Source organism: Hyla sarda, chromosome 5 (assembly GCF_029499605.1).
Source record: "Hyla sarda isolate aHylSar1 chromosome 5, aHylSar1.hap1, whole genome shotgun sequence".
Classification (NCBI taxonomy): domain Eukaryota; kingdom Metazoa; phylum Chordata; class Amphibia; order Anura; family Hylidae; genus Hyla; species Hyla sarda.
In genome coordinates this window covers 19,425,839-19,441,939 of record NC_079193.1, presented here as the reverse complement: position 1 = coordinate 19,441,939, position 16,101 = coordinate 19,425,839, and the positions used below count along the sequence as shown (strand labels likewise).

Here is a 16,101-nt window from a genome sequence, read left to right as displayed (position 1 = left end):
ACATGTAGTCTTCTCTGTTCCATGATGGTTCAGGGGACACAGTTTCATACTTCAGGTGTAGTGCTCAGAGTGCTGAAGCCATTACTAATGCTACTCCCAGAAGTAGCGACCCCATCAGTCCTTTATGGATCTATTGCTTTCTCTTTCTATGGCTTGCTCTCTTACTTTCTCTGGCTCACTTGTTCTTGTTCTTTCTTTGGCTCGCTCATTCGACCTTTCTCTGGCTCGCTCCTTCTTTGTTTGCATCTCTCTCTCTCTCTCTCTCTCTGGCTCGTTCATTCTCTCTCTCTCTCTATGGCTCGATCTCTCTGTCTATGGCTCGATCTCTCTGTCTATGGCTCGATCTCTCTGTCTATGGCTCGATCTCTCTGTCTATGGCTCGATCTCTCTGTCTATGGCTCGATCTCTCTGTCTATGGCTCGATCTCTCTGTCTATGGCTCGATCTCTCTGTCTATGGCTCGATCTCTCTGTCTATGGCTCGATCTCTCTGTCTATGGCTCGATCTCTCTGTCTATGGCTCGATCTCTCTGTCTATGGCTCGATCTCTCTGTCTATGGCTCGATCTCTCTGTCTATGGCTCGATCTCTCTGTCTATGGCTCGATCTCTCTGTCTATGGCTCGAGCGTTCTCTCTATGGCTCGAGCGTTCTCTCTATGGCTCGAGCGTTCTCTCTATGGCTCGAGCGTTCTCTCTATGGCTCGAGCGTTCTCTCTATGGCTCGAGCGTTCTCTCTATGGCTCGAGCGTTCTCTCTATGGCTCGAGCGTTGTTTGGTAAAAACAAATTGGCTTTATTGGTACATGGTATAGGGGTGCAACACATGGCTTTCGAACCCGGGCTGGGTTCTTCATCAGGCAGGGGGTATAGTATAGTGTACCCCCCTGCCTGATGAAGAACTCGGCCCGGGTTCGAAACCTATGTGTTGCACCACTATACCATGTACCAATAAAGCCAATTTTTTTTTTACCAAAACTTTTGGCCCATTGGTTTTCTGGGATCTGGCGCCATTAAACTCGTCCAAACTCTTTTATTTTCCGGTATCACTTACTTGTTGTTTGTGTCTCTTCAGTTTCTTTCCCCCCGGTCTCTCTCCAATAAAGAAGATTATAGAGAGCAGTAAAAGCTATAAGAATGTGGTCTCCAATGTCTTATTCCCTATTACTAGACTAGACAGGGAGACGAGTGATATTGGCATGCTATAAGGGAAGGTTTATTTAAGCCTTACGTTACATATCTGCCTCTTGCTTTCTAATGGCTCTTGTGACAGCTGAGAGTTGTGGTTCATCCATATATCTGGTATCTCACCCTGTACTTAATCAAATTATTCATAAGGTTTCAGGCCACATGACACGTGCAGACCTTTGTTTTATACATTGACTGACATTGAGAATCATATGTTTTATGTATATTTATTTTACATATATTTTCTATCATATTTTAATCAGCTTTTTATGATAAAACCACAAATGTGGAGGCCAAGTCTGTGCTGAGACGCCTGCTGGAGACCACAGAGGGGTGATGCAGGCCCCAGTCCAGACCTCCACCCCTGGGTTTTGTTGTGCGGTTTGGGGGCTTTATTACCTCATTATGTTTTCTATATACTATGATTTTTGACCTGATGTCTCTGTACAGCAGGCGGCGGCTGCTGCTGCGTCTTCAAGAGGAGCAGAGATGCTCAAGTGCCCTTCCAGGTGTGTCAGCTTCTAGAACAAAGAGCTTGCACTCAGAGTGACGTGTTGGAGGCCAATCTTTTTGTTTTGCTGTGTTATAGCTGCCGCTTTTGTTGCAGTGCATGATCAGCTTTGTGGTGCCTACAAGTCTGCATCTGTTTGCTGGACAGTCAGCATTCTCCTACATTTTTTTGAATTTTTTTTTGGAAAGCTCCAAGGCTTTTTCTGTGGATAAGTGGATGTCCATCTGAACACCAGTTTACATACAGAAAATAACTATTGTATGTGTGTAGTGACTCTGCCGGCAGAATAGTGAGTGCAGTGAGTATAATACAGGATGCAACTCAGGAGAAGTATATAAGTAATGCATAGAAACAAGAGATAGGATCCTCAACACTAGGGTGTGTGGGCCGAGCGAGGACTGGAAAAAAGAAGTTGTGTATACAACTTTATGGTAATATGTAGATACTGGGTATTGCTGTCCTCTAGTAAGGCTTAGGTTGTGTTGTATAATAGGGTATGCGTATGTGACAAGATGCACAGTGACCCCACCAGCAGAATAGTGAGTACAGTTCTGGAGTATAATACAGGATATAACTCAGGATCAGTACAGGATAAGTAATGTAATATGTACACAGTGACCCCCACCAGCAGAATAGTGAGTACAGCTCTGGAGTATAATACAGGATATAACTCAGGATCAGTACAGGATAAGTAATGTAATGTATATACACAGTGACCCCACCAGCAGAATAGTGAGTACAGTTCTGGAGTATAATACAGGATTTAACTCAGGATCAGTACAGGATAAGTAATGTAATGTATGTACACAGTGACCTCACCAGCAGAACAGTGAGTACAGCTCTGGAGTATAATACAGGATATAACTCAGGATCAGTACAGGATAAGTAATGTAATGTATATACACAGTGACCTCACCAGCAGAATAGTGATTACAGCTCTAGAGTATAATACAGGATATAATTCAGGATCAGTACAGGATAAGTAATATAATGTATGTACACAGTGACCTCACCAGCAGAATAGTGAGTACAGCTCTGGAGTATAATACAGGATATAACTCAGGATCAGTACAGGATAAGTCCTTGTTTTAGACCCAGCCCTTCATTTGGAATGCAGCCATGCAATACCATCTTTGACCTGTTGTGGCCACTATAGAAGCATTGTATTCCTGGCTGCAGCTCCCCCCACCCCCGGCGATTACTGCTGACTACCCTTGTATACAATTTTGTTTTTACTTAAATCTACTTAATTCCGGAATCACTAGTTAGAATTAATTCTGTACTAGACGGGTACTCTGCCCCTAGACATGTAATCCCCTATCCAAAGGATAGGGGATAACATGTATTATGGCGGGGGGTCTGGCCGCTGGGACCCTCACGAAGCCTGGTGCTTCCGTGTTTGTACTAAATAGTCCGCCTGTGTACTAAATAACATGTCTAAGGGCCGAGAACACCTTTAGGGTGCATTCCCATATGGCGTATTTTGCTGCGTATTTGGTGCTGCGTATTTTCCTACCCATTGACTTCAACAGGGAAAATAAAATACGCAGAAGCAAATACGCAGCAAATACGCCGTGTGGGAACGTACCCTATAAGGGCTACTCTGCTGCTAGAGATTTTATCCTCTATTTAAAGGATAGGGGATAACATGTCTGATCACGGGGTCCGGCCCCCAATCATCTGATGCACAGAGTGATCTCTGCTCCGTGCCTGATGACTGGCGATCACAGCCACCACGCCCCCTTCATTCATGTCTATGGGGGGACGGCGTGACTGCAGTGTACTAGATGTCACGTCCCCCCCCCCCCCCAAGGACATGAATGGAGGGGTCAAAGGATGATATTACGATCAAGAAAGCCTCAGGCCTCGGTAACTGTAAAGCCACAGCGCCGGCGCTGAGATCGCAGGGGGTTCCAGCAGCCGAGTTCCCCGCAATCAGACATGTTATCCCCTATCCTTTGGATAGGGGAGAACATGTCTAGGAGTACCCCTTTATGTCTGCAGCTTGTTCTTCTTTTGTATATGGACCAAAATACTACAGTTAATGGCTTTAAAAAAAAAAAAAAAAAATGGTAATAATAAAAATGGTAATAATATTGGTAATAATAAAAATAATACGAATAACATTGTCAATTAAAAATACATTTTTATTATGCATGTTGTCCTTTTACTGTACACTTTACTCTGTACACTTTATATATTGAATTTTTGGACTGCCGTCCCCTGTAATTAATACGTGCGCTTGTGACTTTGTGCCGCCCAATAGCAGGTGTCTTATGTTTTCCTTTTTTCTCTTTCAAGCATCAAGGCTCAGGAGATGTGTCTCGTACTATCCTTGTCCAAGTGGCCGAGTCGGCGTACAGATTTGCTCTGGGTTCAATCGCTGGAGGTTAGTCATGGTTGACTGTAGCCATCTTATCCTTATGATCACCCCCTCTTCTTTGGTCTTGACTGGGTGCACAATGCTCTCCCTGTCTATTCCCACAGAAGCTTTTCTTCATGGGTCGCTGACCCCGTCAGTGTTGTGTGCACAATCCATTGTCCTTCATAACTATTGGAGGGTTGTAGGTTGTTCCTATGACTTGTCTCCCTCAAAACAAGTTTATAGAAAGTTAATAAATGTAGAACATCTTACTGTTTGGTTTTAATAAATTCTCCAAGGAGCCTTATTAAGTTTTATGAACAGTGTGCACTTAAGATAATTGTATATCTCAACCATTGACTCTCTCTTTTTTTCTTCTTCATCCCCAATAAGCTGTTGGTGCCACTGCCGTCTACCCCATTGACTTGGTCAAAACGAGAATGCAGAACCAGAGATCTACCGGATCCTTTGTAGGGGAGCTGATGTACAAGAACAGCTTTGACTGTTTTAAGAAAGTATTGCGGTACGAAGGCTTCTTTGGACTTTACAGAGGTCAGTCCCCTCTTCCTTTTTGTTTCCTCCTCATAGGCCAGTGATGACCAGCCATTGCTCCCAGTGCACCATGTTGCCTTGCTATTGCTTGGACATACAAGAAGCCAGAAAAGTCATAAAACGTGTTAAGAGAAGTTGGCTTGAAAAATTGATTCTACTTAGTAATTTTCTTTTTTGTGTGTGTTTTTTTTTTTTTTTTTCCATTAAAGAGGTTCTCCGCCCCTAGATATAAGATTTCCAATTGCTGGTGTCCCGCCGCTGGGACCCCTGCAATCTCCATTCAGCACCCGGCATTCTAAACAGTATGTTTAGAACGCTGGGTTCCCATGGCGGGAGTTCCCCTCGTGACGTGACACTACCATAGAGATGAATGGAGGAAATGTGGCGTGGCGTCACATTTCCTGCCACAGGAACCCTGTGTTCTAAACATATGTCATGCCCCCTCCCATAGACATGAATAGAATGGCGTGACTTCATGTCTCCTGCCGCGGGAACCCAGCGTTCTAAGCATACAGTATAGAATGCCGGGTGCGGCACTTAGATTACAGTGGTCCCGCCACTGGGACCCCCCGGGATCTCTGTGCAGTATGTTAAGAGCTCTGGGTTCCCATGGTGGGAGACGTGATGTCACGCCACGCCCCTCTCATGACATCCAATGGACATTGTCACCCTTTGGCTCCAATGTTGGGACATTTATCACCTGTAGGCTCCAACATTGGGACACTTGTCACCTGTAGCCTCCAGTAAGCATACTGTATAGAATGCCAGGTGCAGCACTTAGATTACGGTGGTCCTGCCGCTGGGACCCCCCACGATCTCCGTGCAGCACCCGGCATTCTAAACAGTATGTTTAGAACTCTTGGTTCCCATGGTGGGAGACGTGATGTCACGCCACGCCCCTCTTGTGACATCCTGCCACGCTCCTCCATTCATGTCTATGGGAGGGGGCAAGATGGCCATCATGCCCCCTCCCATAGACATGAATGAAGGGGGTGTGGCGTGATGTCACTTCTCCCCAGAACCCAGAATTTTAAACATATGTCACGCCCTCTCCCATAGACATGAATGGAGGGTGCATGACGTCATGTTTCCCGCCGCGGGAACCTGATGTTCTAAACATACTGTTTAGAATGCGGGTGCTGAATGGAGATTGTGGGGGGTCCTAGAGGCTGGACCCGCCACGATCAGACATCTTATTCCCTATGCTTTGGATAGGGGATAAGATGTGTAGGGGCTGAATATCTTTTTAATGTTCAGTTTTGAACTTTGAATTTTGTATAAATATTTCACCTAAAGATCAACCATAAGGCACAGAGTAGTTAATCTGTCCGTAGTTGGTTTACTTGCTCTCTTTGACAACACCACCCCCTTCCCCAGACATCATTTTCTGTTCTTAATTTATTATGCACAAATTTTAGGTTGTTGTCGTTGAGTTATGATCTATCAATCTTTGCATGTGTCATGTATACTAAAAAGCTGCAATAAGTCACAATTCCTGGAAATGTCGTCCCCCGTACTGTGTATTAAAAAAATGAAGAAAAATCTGCAGAAAATATGCACAGAAATGTATCTGTGGTGCAGATTTTCAGTTCCCAAATTCAGTCTGCAATAAATCTGCAGTTGTTACCAGTTTGTCACAGTGGGTTTACCTGCAGAAATGTTGGGTTTCCAGTGAGTAAAATCCACAACATTTCCATCCCATGTGGCTTTACACTAAAAGAAGCATATTACTATAATAGTGGGGCCCTTAGCATTTATCTTGGCAAAGATTTTATGGATTCTCTGTGCCTGACTTGTTTCGGCCAGTGTGGCGAGGAGAAACAACCAGGGATCACCCCCAATGACTTGTGGCTCAACCAGCAATCACGTGATGACTATTTCATTTGTAATCCTTCACCGGTAAGCTCCAACGTTGGGACATTTGTCACCATTTGGCTCCAATGTTGGGACATTTGTCACCTGTAGGCTCCAACGTTGGCACATTTGTCATCCGTAGGCTCCGAGGTTGGACCATTTGGCTCCAACGTTGGGACATTTGTCACCTGTAGGCTCCAACGTTGGGACATTTGTCACCTGTAGGCTCCAACGTTGGGACATTTGTCACCTGTAGGCTCCAACGTTGGGACATTTGTCATCCGTAGGCTCCGACGTTGGGACATTTGTCATCCGTAGGCTCCGAGGTTGGACCATTTGGCTCCAATGTTGGGACATTTGTCACCTGTAGGCTCCAACGTTGGGACATTTGTCACCCGTAGGCTCAAACGTTGGGACATTTGTCATCCGTAGGCTCCGAGGTTGGACCATTTGGCTCCAATGTTGGGACAGTTGTCACCTGTGGCTCCAACGTTGGGACATTTGTCACCCGTAGGCTGCAACGTTGGGACATTTGTCACCCGTAGGCTCCGAGGTTGGGACATTTGTCATCTATAGGCTCCAACATTGGGACATTTGTCACCTGTAGGCTCCAACATTGGGACATTTGTCACCAACGGCTGTCCGGGCATGCTGGGAGTTGTAGTTTTGCAACATCTGGAGGTCCAAAGGTTGAAGACCACTGTTCTAAACCAACACTGTGTGCAGCAGGGAGATAGCGGGGGGGGGGCCTCAGCAGCGGGACCCCCGCGATCAGACATCTTATGCCCCATCCTTTGGATAGGGGATAAGATGTCTAGGGGTGGAGTAACCCTTTAAGGTACACAACTGAAATTGGACCAAAATGCAGATATCGGGGGCCCATGAATACACGTCATATCCCAGGAGCTTCTCTGGCTCATACAGTTAATGGGCACAGCTAATATATGCCAATGTAAAACGTGTCAGATGATTGGTTTTATGGGACTATTTTCTCATAAAAATCCTTGCCGATCTATATTCCCAATTTGAATACATCCACTCATCAGTATCCAATTGCAGGGTGCGGGGGGGAAAATCCTTTTTTTATTGCTTTCTCTTCAATAAAAATGACTTGATGTCCTGGAAAACCGTTTTAAAAGTTTAAAGGTCGCGTTAAATCAATGACATCGTAGACGTCTTCAGCCCCCGTTATACGTCCCCTGTCGCTCCCCATTAATGCCATGTGACGTACGGATCTGTATATATACGATGAGCTCCGTAATGGGGAGTGATCTAATCTAAATAAAGATACAGGATCGCGCCAATTGGGTAAGCTGGCTCGGAAAAACACCTGCAGACACCCACATTTAAGCAAACTTTACGAGACCATGACGTAATACGACTGCAGGAACTATTTGGAATCCTCCACCTAGTAACAAAAAAATTTATATTCTGTCCAGGACCGTAAATATTCACCTTACATCGTCCCCATAAATGCGCTCGATTTCCCCTCGAAAAGTCTTCCTATTACTCTGTATATGTAATGGATACGTAAGCAAAATGTCATAAAAATGGCTTTAAAGAAAACTAAACAGGAATGTTAAATCCAGTAAAAAAATAAAATTAAATTAAATTAAAAAATTAAAAAGGAAATGACATCAGATTTGGGGGAAATGGTCTCTATGCAGATGATTTATGTCGTCCCCCTCCCCAATTATTCATAATCTACATTCCTTGCCAAAGTGTCTGGATTATGGAGATCATGGGATTTCAGTTTCTCGCTTTCAGAGCCATTAAGGTTTACAGGCCGATCTGATCATTATTGGCCCTAATGAGAAGCTCTTCTGTAGACTTAGCACGATGCACATACATAAACCCCTACTTGTTAGTGCAGTGTTTCCCAATCAGGGTGCCTCCAGCGGCTGCAAAACTACAACGCTTATACATGTACCGCTACATCAGTGCACATACACATACTGCTACATCAGTGCACATACGTATGCCGCTACATCAGTGCACATACATATGCCGCTACATCAGTGCACATACATATGCCGCTACATCAGTGCACATACATATGCCGCTACATCAGTGCACATACACATACTGCTACATCAGTGCACATACGTATGCCGCTACATCAGTGCACATACGTATGCCGCTACATCAGTGCACATACATATGCCGCTACATCAGTGCACATACATATGCCGCTACATCAGTGCACATACATATGCCGCTACAACAGTGCACATACATATACCGCTACAACAGTGCCCATACATATACTGCTACATCAGGGCAGTGTTTTCCAAGCAGGATGCCTCCAGCTGTTGCAAAACTACAAAACACAAACATATGCCGCTGCATCAGTACACATACATATACCGCTACATCAGTGCACATACATATGCCGCTACAGCAGTGCACATACATATGCCGCTACAGCAGTGCACATACATATGCCGCTACAGCAGTGCACATACATATGCCGCTACAGCAGGGTAGTGTTTCCCATCTAAAGTGCCTCCTGCTGCTGCAAAACTACAATGCACTTACATATACCGCTACATTAGTAAACTGTTTCCCAACCAGGGTGTCTCCACTTGTTGCAAAACTACAAAGCACATGCATATGCCGCTGCATCAGTACACATACATATACCGCTACATCAGTGCACATACATATACCGCTACATCAGTGCACATACATATGCCACTACATCAGTGCACATACATATGCCGCTACATCAGTGCACATACACATGCCGCTACATCACTGTAGTGTCTCCAACTGCTGCAAAACACATGCAATGCACATACATATACCGCTACATGAGTGCACTGTTTCCGAACCAGGGTGCCTTTAGCTGTTGCAAAACTATAACTCCCAGCATGCCCGAACAGCTTTTGGATGCTGGACATACTGGGAGTTGTAGTTTTGCAACAGCTGGAGCCACCCTGTTTGGGAAACACAGTCTTAGTGCCTTAGCAGGTCAAACTACAACACACATACATACATATACTGCTACATCGGTGCAGTGTTTGCCAACCAGGGTGGCTCTACAAAACTACAACACACACATACATGTACCGCTACATCAGTGCACATACATTTACCGCTGCAACAGTGCAGTGTTTCCCAACCAGGGTGCCTCCAGCAGTTTCAAAACTACAACGCACACAGATAAGCCGCTACATAAGTACACATACATGTACCGCTAGCTACATCAGTGTAGTGATTTCCAGCTAGGATGCCTATAGCTGTTGCAAAACTACAACTCCCAGCATGCCCGGACAGCCGTTGGCTGTATGGGCATGCTTGGAGTCGTAGTTTTGCAACAGCTGGAGGCACCCTGATTGGGAAACCCAGTCTTAATGCCTCGGCAGGGTGGAGAGGGTTAGATCCTGTTTGCATAGGTATGAAATAAAGTGCTTATTGAGACTAGTGGGGCCTGGAGTTGCGGAAATATCAACAAGTTTTGCAAGTTCATGAGGTCGAAGCTTTGGGATCCCGCAGACCCTCCCCACCACTAGGAAGGTCATAAGGACCTTAAGGCTGTGTGTGGTTCCCTTCCTCAGCACCTCGGGGGGGATTAGCACCCCTGGTGCATTGATTTATTTATTTTTTTTGCACCGTGGTCTCAGGTATGACTGTAGGGCGAGCCGGGGATCGACACCTATATAAAAAGAAAAAGAAATTAAATAAATAATATTGCACAAAAAATTTGTTATCCAACTTATAAAGACTTATAAAGGATCTTGAAGATTGTTTATAATAAGCATAGGATATTTCATTTTTTATTTTTTCCAATTTGATGAGTTAATATATTAGTTTTTATTTAATTTAATTTTGTTACTTTATTTTTTTTGGGGGAAAAAATGAAATAGCGTGAAGAAATGTATGTACATCACACCCTTCCCACCCACAAGTTTTCCTAAACTGCTGACACTACTGGGTCTATGAGATCTCCGCATTATTCCAGTAAACTGTCCGTAGCAGGACGGCCTGGAAATTGGGCTATGCTCCCAGTGTGTGCGCTCCGAGGTTATACATGGAAATATTAGAATTTTTTTTTAGTGTTGTGCAGAGATTCTTCAGCTCTTGTAAGGTTCCCCCGGTCAGTATGAATGTCCCTCTGATGAACATCATTTTCATTAATTCTATTGGGTCTGAAATTTTATGTTGTTTCCTAGTATTCAGATTAGGCAAAACTGAACAGTTTTTTTCTTTTTATTGGAATTATTTATTATGTAAACCTTTCTGGTACAAACTTGTGAGGGTGCCCCCTGCTGTTCTTTTTGTTTTGTTCACAGAACTTCCACCCAATGTATCCAATGTCTGTGTATTCACACATGCTCAGTAACTCTGTCCCGGTTGCATGCGCACTCAGTCCCGGTCACACGTGCTCAGTAGCTCGGTCCCGGTCACATGCGCTCAGTAGCTCGGTCCCACATGCTCAGTTAAATAGTCCCAGTCACAAGTGCTCAGTAGCTCGGTCCCAAATACACATGCTCAGTCCCGATCATGCATGCTCAGTAGTTTAGTCCCTGTAAGACATTCTCGATAGCTCAGTCATAGTTACACATGCTCGGCAGCTCAGAACCTGATCACATGCGCTCAATCTTGTTCACACAATAAGTAGCTCAGTACCAGTCACACATGCTCAGTAACGCAGTCCCGGGTCCCACATGCTCAGTAGCTCAGTCCCGAGTCCCACATGCTCAGTCCCGGGACCCACGTGCTCAGTAGCTCGGTCCCGGGACCCACGTGCTCAGTAGCTCGGTCCCGGGACCCACGTGCTCAGTAGCTCGGTCCCGGGTCCCACGTGCTCAGTAGCTCGGTCCCGGGTCCCACGTGCTCAGTAGCTCGGTCCCGGGTCCCACGTGCTCAGTAGCTCGGTCCCGGGTCCCACGTGCTCAGTAGCTCGGTCCCGGGTCCCACGTGCTCAGTAGCTCGGTCCCGGGTCCCACGTGCTCAGTAGCTCGGTCCCGGGTCCCACGTGCTCAGTAGCTCGGTCCCGGGTCCCACGTGCTCAGTAGCTCGGTCCCGGGTCCCACGTGCTCAGTAGCTCGGTCCCGGGTCCCACGTGCTCAGTAGCTCGGTCCCGGGTCCCACGTGCTCAGTAGCTCGGTCCCGGGTCCCACGTGCTCAGTAGCTCGGTCCCGGGTCCCACGTGCTCAGTAGCTCGGTCCCGGGTCCCACGTGCTCAGTAGCTCGGTCCCGGGTCCCACGTGCTCAGTAGCTCGGTCCCGGGTCCCACGTGCTCAGTAGCTCGGTCCCGGGTCCCACGTGCTCAGTAGCTCGGTCCCGGGTCCCACGTGCTCAGTAGCTCGGTCCCGGGTCCCACGTGCTCAGTAGCTCGGTCCCGCGTGCTCAGTAGCTCGGTCCCGCGTGCTGGGTCCCGGGTCCCGCGTGCTGGGTCCCGGGTCCCGCGTGCTGGGTCCCGGGTCCCGCGTGCTGGGTCCCGGGTCCCGCGTGCTGGGTCCCGGGTCCCGCGTGCTGGGTCCCGGGTCCCGCGTGCTGGGTCCCGGGTCCCGCGTGCTGGGTCCCGGGTCCCGCGTGCTGGGTCCCGGGTCCCGCGTGCTGGGTCCCGGGTCCCGCGTGCTGGGTCCCGCGTGCTGGGTCCCGCGTGCTGGGTCCCGGGTCCCGCGTGCTGGGTCCCGGGTCCCGCGTGCTGGGTCCCGGGTCCCGCGTGCTGGGTCCCGGGTCCCGCGTGCTGGGTCCCGGGTCCCGCGTGCTGGGTCCCGGGTCCCGCGTGCTGGGTCCCGGGTCCCGCGTGCTGGGTCCCGGGTCCCGCGTGCTGGGTCCCGGGTCCCGCGTGCTGGGTCCCGGGTCCCGCGTGCTGGGTCCCGGGTCCCGCGTGCTGGGTCCCGGGTCCCGCGTGCTGGGTCCCGGGTCCCGCGTGCTGGGTCCCGGGTCCCGCGTGCTGGGTCCCGGGTCCCGCGTGCTGGGTCCCGGGTCCCGCGTGCTGGGTCCCGGGTCCCGCGTGCTGGGTCCCGGGTCCCGCGTGCTGGGTCCCGGGTCCCGCGTGCTGGGTCCCGGGTCCCGCGTGCTGGGTCCCGGGTCCCGCGTGCTGGGTCCCGGGTCCCGCGTGCTGGGTCCCGGGTCCCGCGTGCTGGGTCCCGGGTCCCGCGTGCTGGGTCCCGGGTCCCGCGTGCTGGGTCCCGGGTCCCGCGTGCTGGGTCCCGGGTCCCGCGTGCTGGGTCCCGGGTCCCGCGTGCTGGGTCCCGGGTCCCGCGTGCTGGGTCCCGGGTCCCGCGTGCTGGGTCCCGGGTCCCGCGTGCTGGGTCCCGGGTCCCGCGTGCTGGGTCCCGGGTCCCGCGTGCTGGGTCCCGGGTCCCGCGTGCTGGGTCCCGGGTCCCGCGTGCTGGGTCCCGGGTCCCGCGTGCTGGGTCCCGGGTCCCGCGTGCTGGGTCCCGGGTCCCGCGTGCTGGGTCCCGGGTCCCGCGTGCTGGGTCCCGGGTCCCGCGTGCTGGGTCCCGGGTCCCGCGTGCTGGGTCCCGGGTCCCGCGTGCTGGGTCCCGGGTCCCGCGTGCTGGGTCCCGGGTCCCGCGTGCTGGGTCCCGGGTCCCGCGTGCTGGGTCCCGGGTCCCGCGTGCTGGGTCCCGGGTCCCGCGTGCTGGGTCCCGGGTCCCGCGTGCTGGGTCCCGGGTCCCGCGTGCTGGGTCCCGGGTCCCGCGTGCTGGGTCCCGGGTCCCGCGTGCTGGGTCCCGGGTCCCGCGTGCTGGGTCCCGGGTCCCACGTGCTGGGTCCCGGGTCCCACGTGCTGGGTCCCGGGTCCCACGTGCTGGGTCCCGGGTCCCACGTGCTGGGTCCCGGGTCCCACGTGCTGGGTCCCGGGTCCCACGTGCTGGGTCCCGGGTCCCACGTGCTGGGTCCCGGGTCCCACGTGCTGGGTCCCGGGTCCCACGTGCTGGGTCCCGGGTCCCACGTGCTGGGTCCCGGGTCCCACGTGCTGGGTCCCGGGTCCCACGTGCTGGGTCCCGGGTCCCACGTGCTGGGTCCCGGGTCCCACGTGCTGGGTCCCGGGTCCCACGTGCTGGGTCCCGGGTCCCACGTGCTGGGTCCCGGGTCCCACGTGCTGGGTCCCGGGTCCCACGTGCTGGGTCCCGGGTCCCACGTGCTGGGTCCCGGGTCCCACGTGCTGGGTCCCGGGTCCCACGTGCTGGGTCCCGGGTCCCACGTGCTGGGTCCCGGGTCCCACGTGCTGGGTCCCGGGTCCCACGTGCTGGGTCCCGGGTCCCACGTGCTGGGTCCCGGGTCCCACGTGCTGGGTCCCGGGTCCCACGTGCTGGGTCCCGGGTCCCACGTGCTGGGTCCCGGGTCCCACGTGCTCGGTCCCGGGTCCCACGTGCTCGGTCCCGGGTCCCACGTGCTGGGTCCAATCTCTTGGATCCTCTCTTACATGGGCGGTGGAATGGTAGCCTCTCCTTCGCATACTAACCAATGTGCTAGACACATTAGGTAGACACCTTGAGAAGGAATTAAAGGGACAGTAGGGGGCACCATAGCAGGTATGATTTAAACAGACAGCCCTAAAATGTCAGTTCAAGTCATTAGACCCATAGACCAATAGGGATTATCGGCCCCAATATGTATGGAGAAATGTATCCGTGTTACACTTGTGTGAAACTGGCCTTAAATTGATGATTCTACAAGAGAAGTAAAGAATTGTTTTGATCTTTATAGGTCTCCTGCCTCAGCTGCTGGGAGTTGCACCAGAGAAAGCAATAAAACTGACAGTAAGTCATGTGCTCAGGAATATCCCTTTTTTCTGTTATCGGACAATGGCATTGGGATGTCACTATTACATGTTCTTGGAACCTGAGCTGATGGTTTGAGATCTTTATCTGTCCAAACTCTTCCTCACAATTGTTTTTTCAGCGAGGAAACACTTGGTGTTCAGGACCCCCATTCTAGTAATTGGAGGGGTCCCAGTGACGTGTCCCCCAAGAGTCAAAGAGGCGTAACCTGGGGTCCTCTATGGCCCAGGGCAGCAATGCTTCTCTCCTTGAGAGCACACCGCTCTGCCCAACAATTAACATGCAGGTCTTGTCTGCAAGGTGCGTCTCAGTGTAGATTGTGCATAGTGGGTATTGGGGTGCATGTGCATTTAGTATGACTCTCTTTCACTTAAAGGGTACCTTTCATCAAAAAAAAAAAAACTTTTGATATATTATAGATTAATGTATGCAGAATAAGGCCAGATTCACACTGCGATTTGTAACTATGGTTCCCGTATACGGCTGGGAGAAGGGGGGCGGGGCTTAATCGCGGCACCCGCACTCAGCCGTATAGGGGAACCATATTTAATGCATGTCTATCAGCCGACCGGAGTGAACTGCAGCCTCCGGTCGGCGATTTCCCGACCGTAGGCAAAAACGTGGTCAACCACGTTTTTGCCTGCGGTCGGGAAACCGCATACGGACGGAAAAAAAAGCGGACCGGAGGCTGCGGTTCACTCCGGTCGGCTCATAGACATGCATTAAATACGGTTCCCCTATACGGCTGAGTGCGGGCACCGCGATTAAACCCCCCCCCCCCCCCTCCTCCCAGCCGTATACGGGAACCGTAGTTACAAATCGTAGTGTGAACCCAGCTTTCCAATTGCATGTTATTCAAAAATATGCTTCTTTCTATTTAATTTTCCACTTTGAACAAATGACCACTAGGGGTCTCCCTACCAGTCCTGGCCGCAAGCCATTTTTTTTTTTTTTTCAATATAGTTTTCAGACTCATGCGAGGGAGCAGTGCTGAGCTTGTCTGTGTCCTGGCTGCAGTCTGAGATTTAGGACTCCAGCATGAGTCTGAAATCTGTTTAAAAAAAAAAAAATAAAAAGGCTTGCGGACAGGACTGGTATGGAGACCCCTAGTGGTCATTTTTTCAAAGTGGAAAATTAAATAGAAAGAAGCATATTTTTTTTATTTTTATAAAATGCTATTGGAAAGTTATTCTGCATACATTAATCTATAATATATCAAAAGTTTTTTTTGATGAAAGTTACCCTTTAATGTGTGTCCCAATAGGTAGAGACAGTGGGACCTCTAGGTACAGGTCTGGGTATTGAGACGCACACTGTGAATCTGACAGGCTGAGAATCGGGCTCCCCCCACATGTCAGAATACACATGCGCGGACAGTACGCGGCCATCCTGAGCTCTGAGTGTCAATCATTGGGCAGAATGCTGTGACGTCATCAGAGGAGAGAGGCGTTACTACCTTGGGCCACAGAAGACCACAGGCCATACCTCTGACACGTGGACACTTTTTAATTGCAATAAAGCCACCAAATACGAAGATATCCATAGCATGTGGAAACTAACCCGTTACTGTTTCAGCATTTTTTACATGTGTTAAAGTAACAGATGCACTTGAAACATTTTTAGATGTACAGCTCCTATGCATATGTGTCCATGGTTACAGACTGCAAACAATGTGTGTGTACGCTCAATCCCTCTAGTCATCCCTCTCCCTGTAAATTGAGAGTAAAGTACAGTGGTCCCTCAAGTTACAATATTAATTGGTTCCAGGACGACCATTGTATGTTGAAACCATTGTATGTTGAGACCAGAACTCTATAGAAACCTGGTAATTGGTTCTGAAGCCACCAAAATGTCATCCAAAAATAGGAAAAAGTGAGGATTAAACAAAAATAAGT

General features: G+C 49.9%; 1 protein-coding gene across 1 annotated transcript in view; it reads left to right on the top strand.

Moving 5' to 3' along the window:
• Nucleotides 1-16,101, top strand: part of SLC25A13 (solute carrier family 25 member 13) — a 116,892-nt gene that overhangs the window by 47,114 nt on the left and 53,677 nt on the right. Inside the window, exons 9-11 of the mRNA XM_056518940.1 lie at nucleotides 3,995-4,082; nucleotides 4,449-4,607; nucleotides 14,133-14,185. Coding sequence (XP_056374915.1) covers nucleotides 3,995-4,082; nucleotides 4,449-4,607; nucleotides 14,133-14,185 — 300 coding nt within the window. The remainder of the gene's footprint in view (nucleotides 1-3,994; nucleotides 4,083-4,448; nucleotides 4,608-14,132; nucleotides 14,186-16,101) is intronic.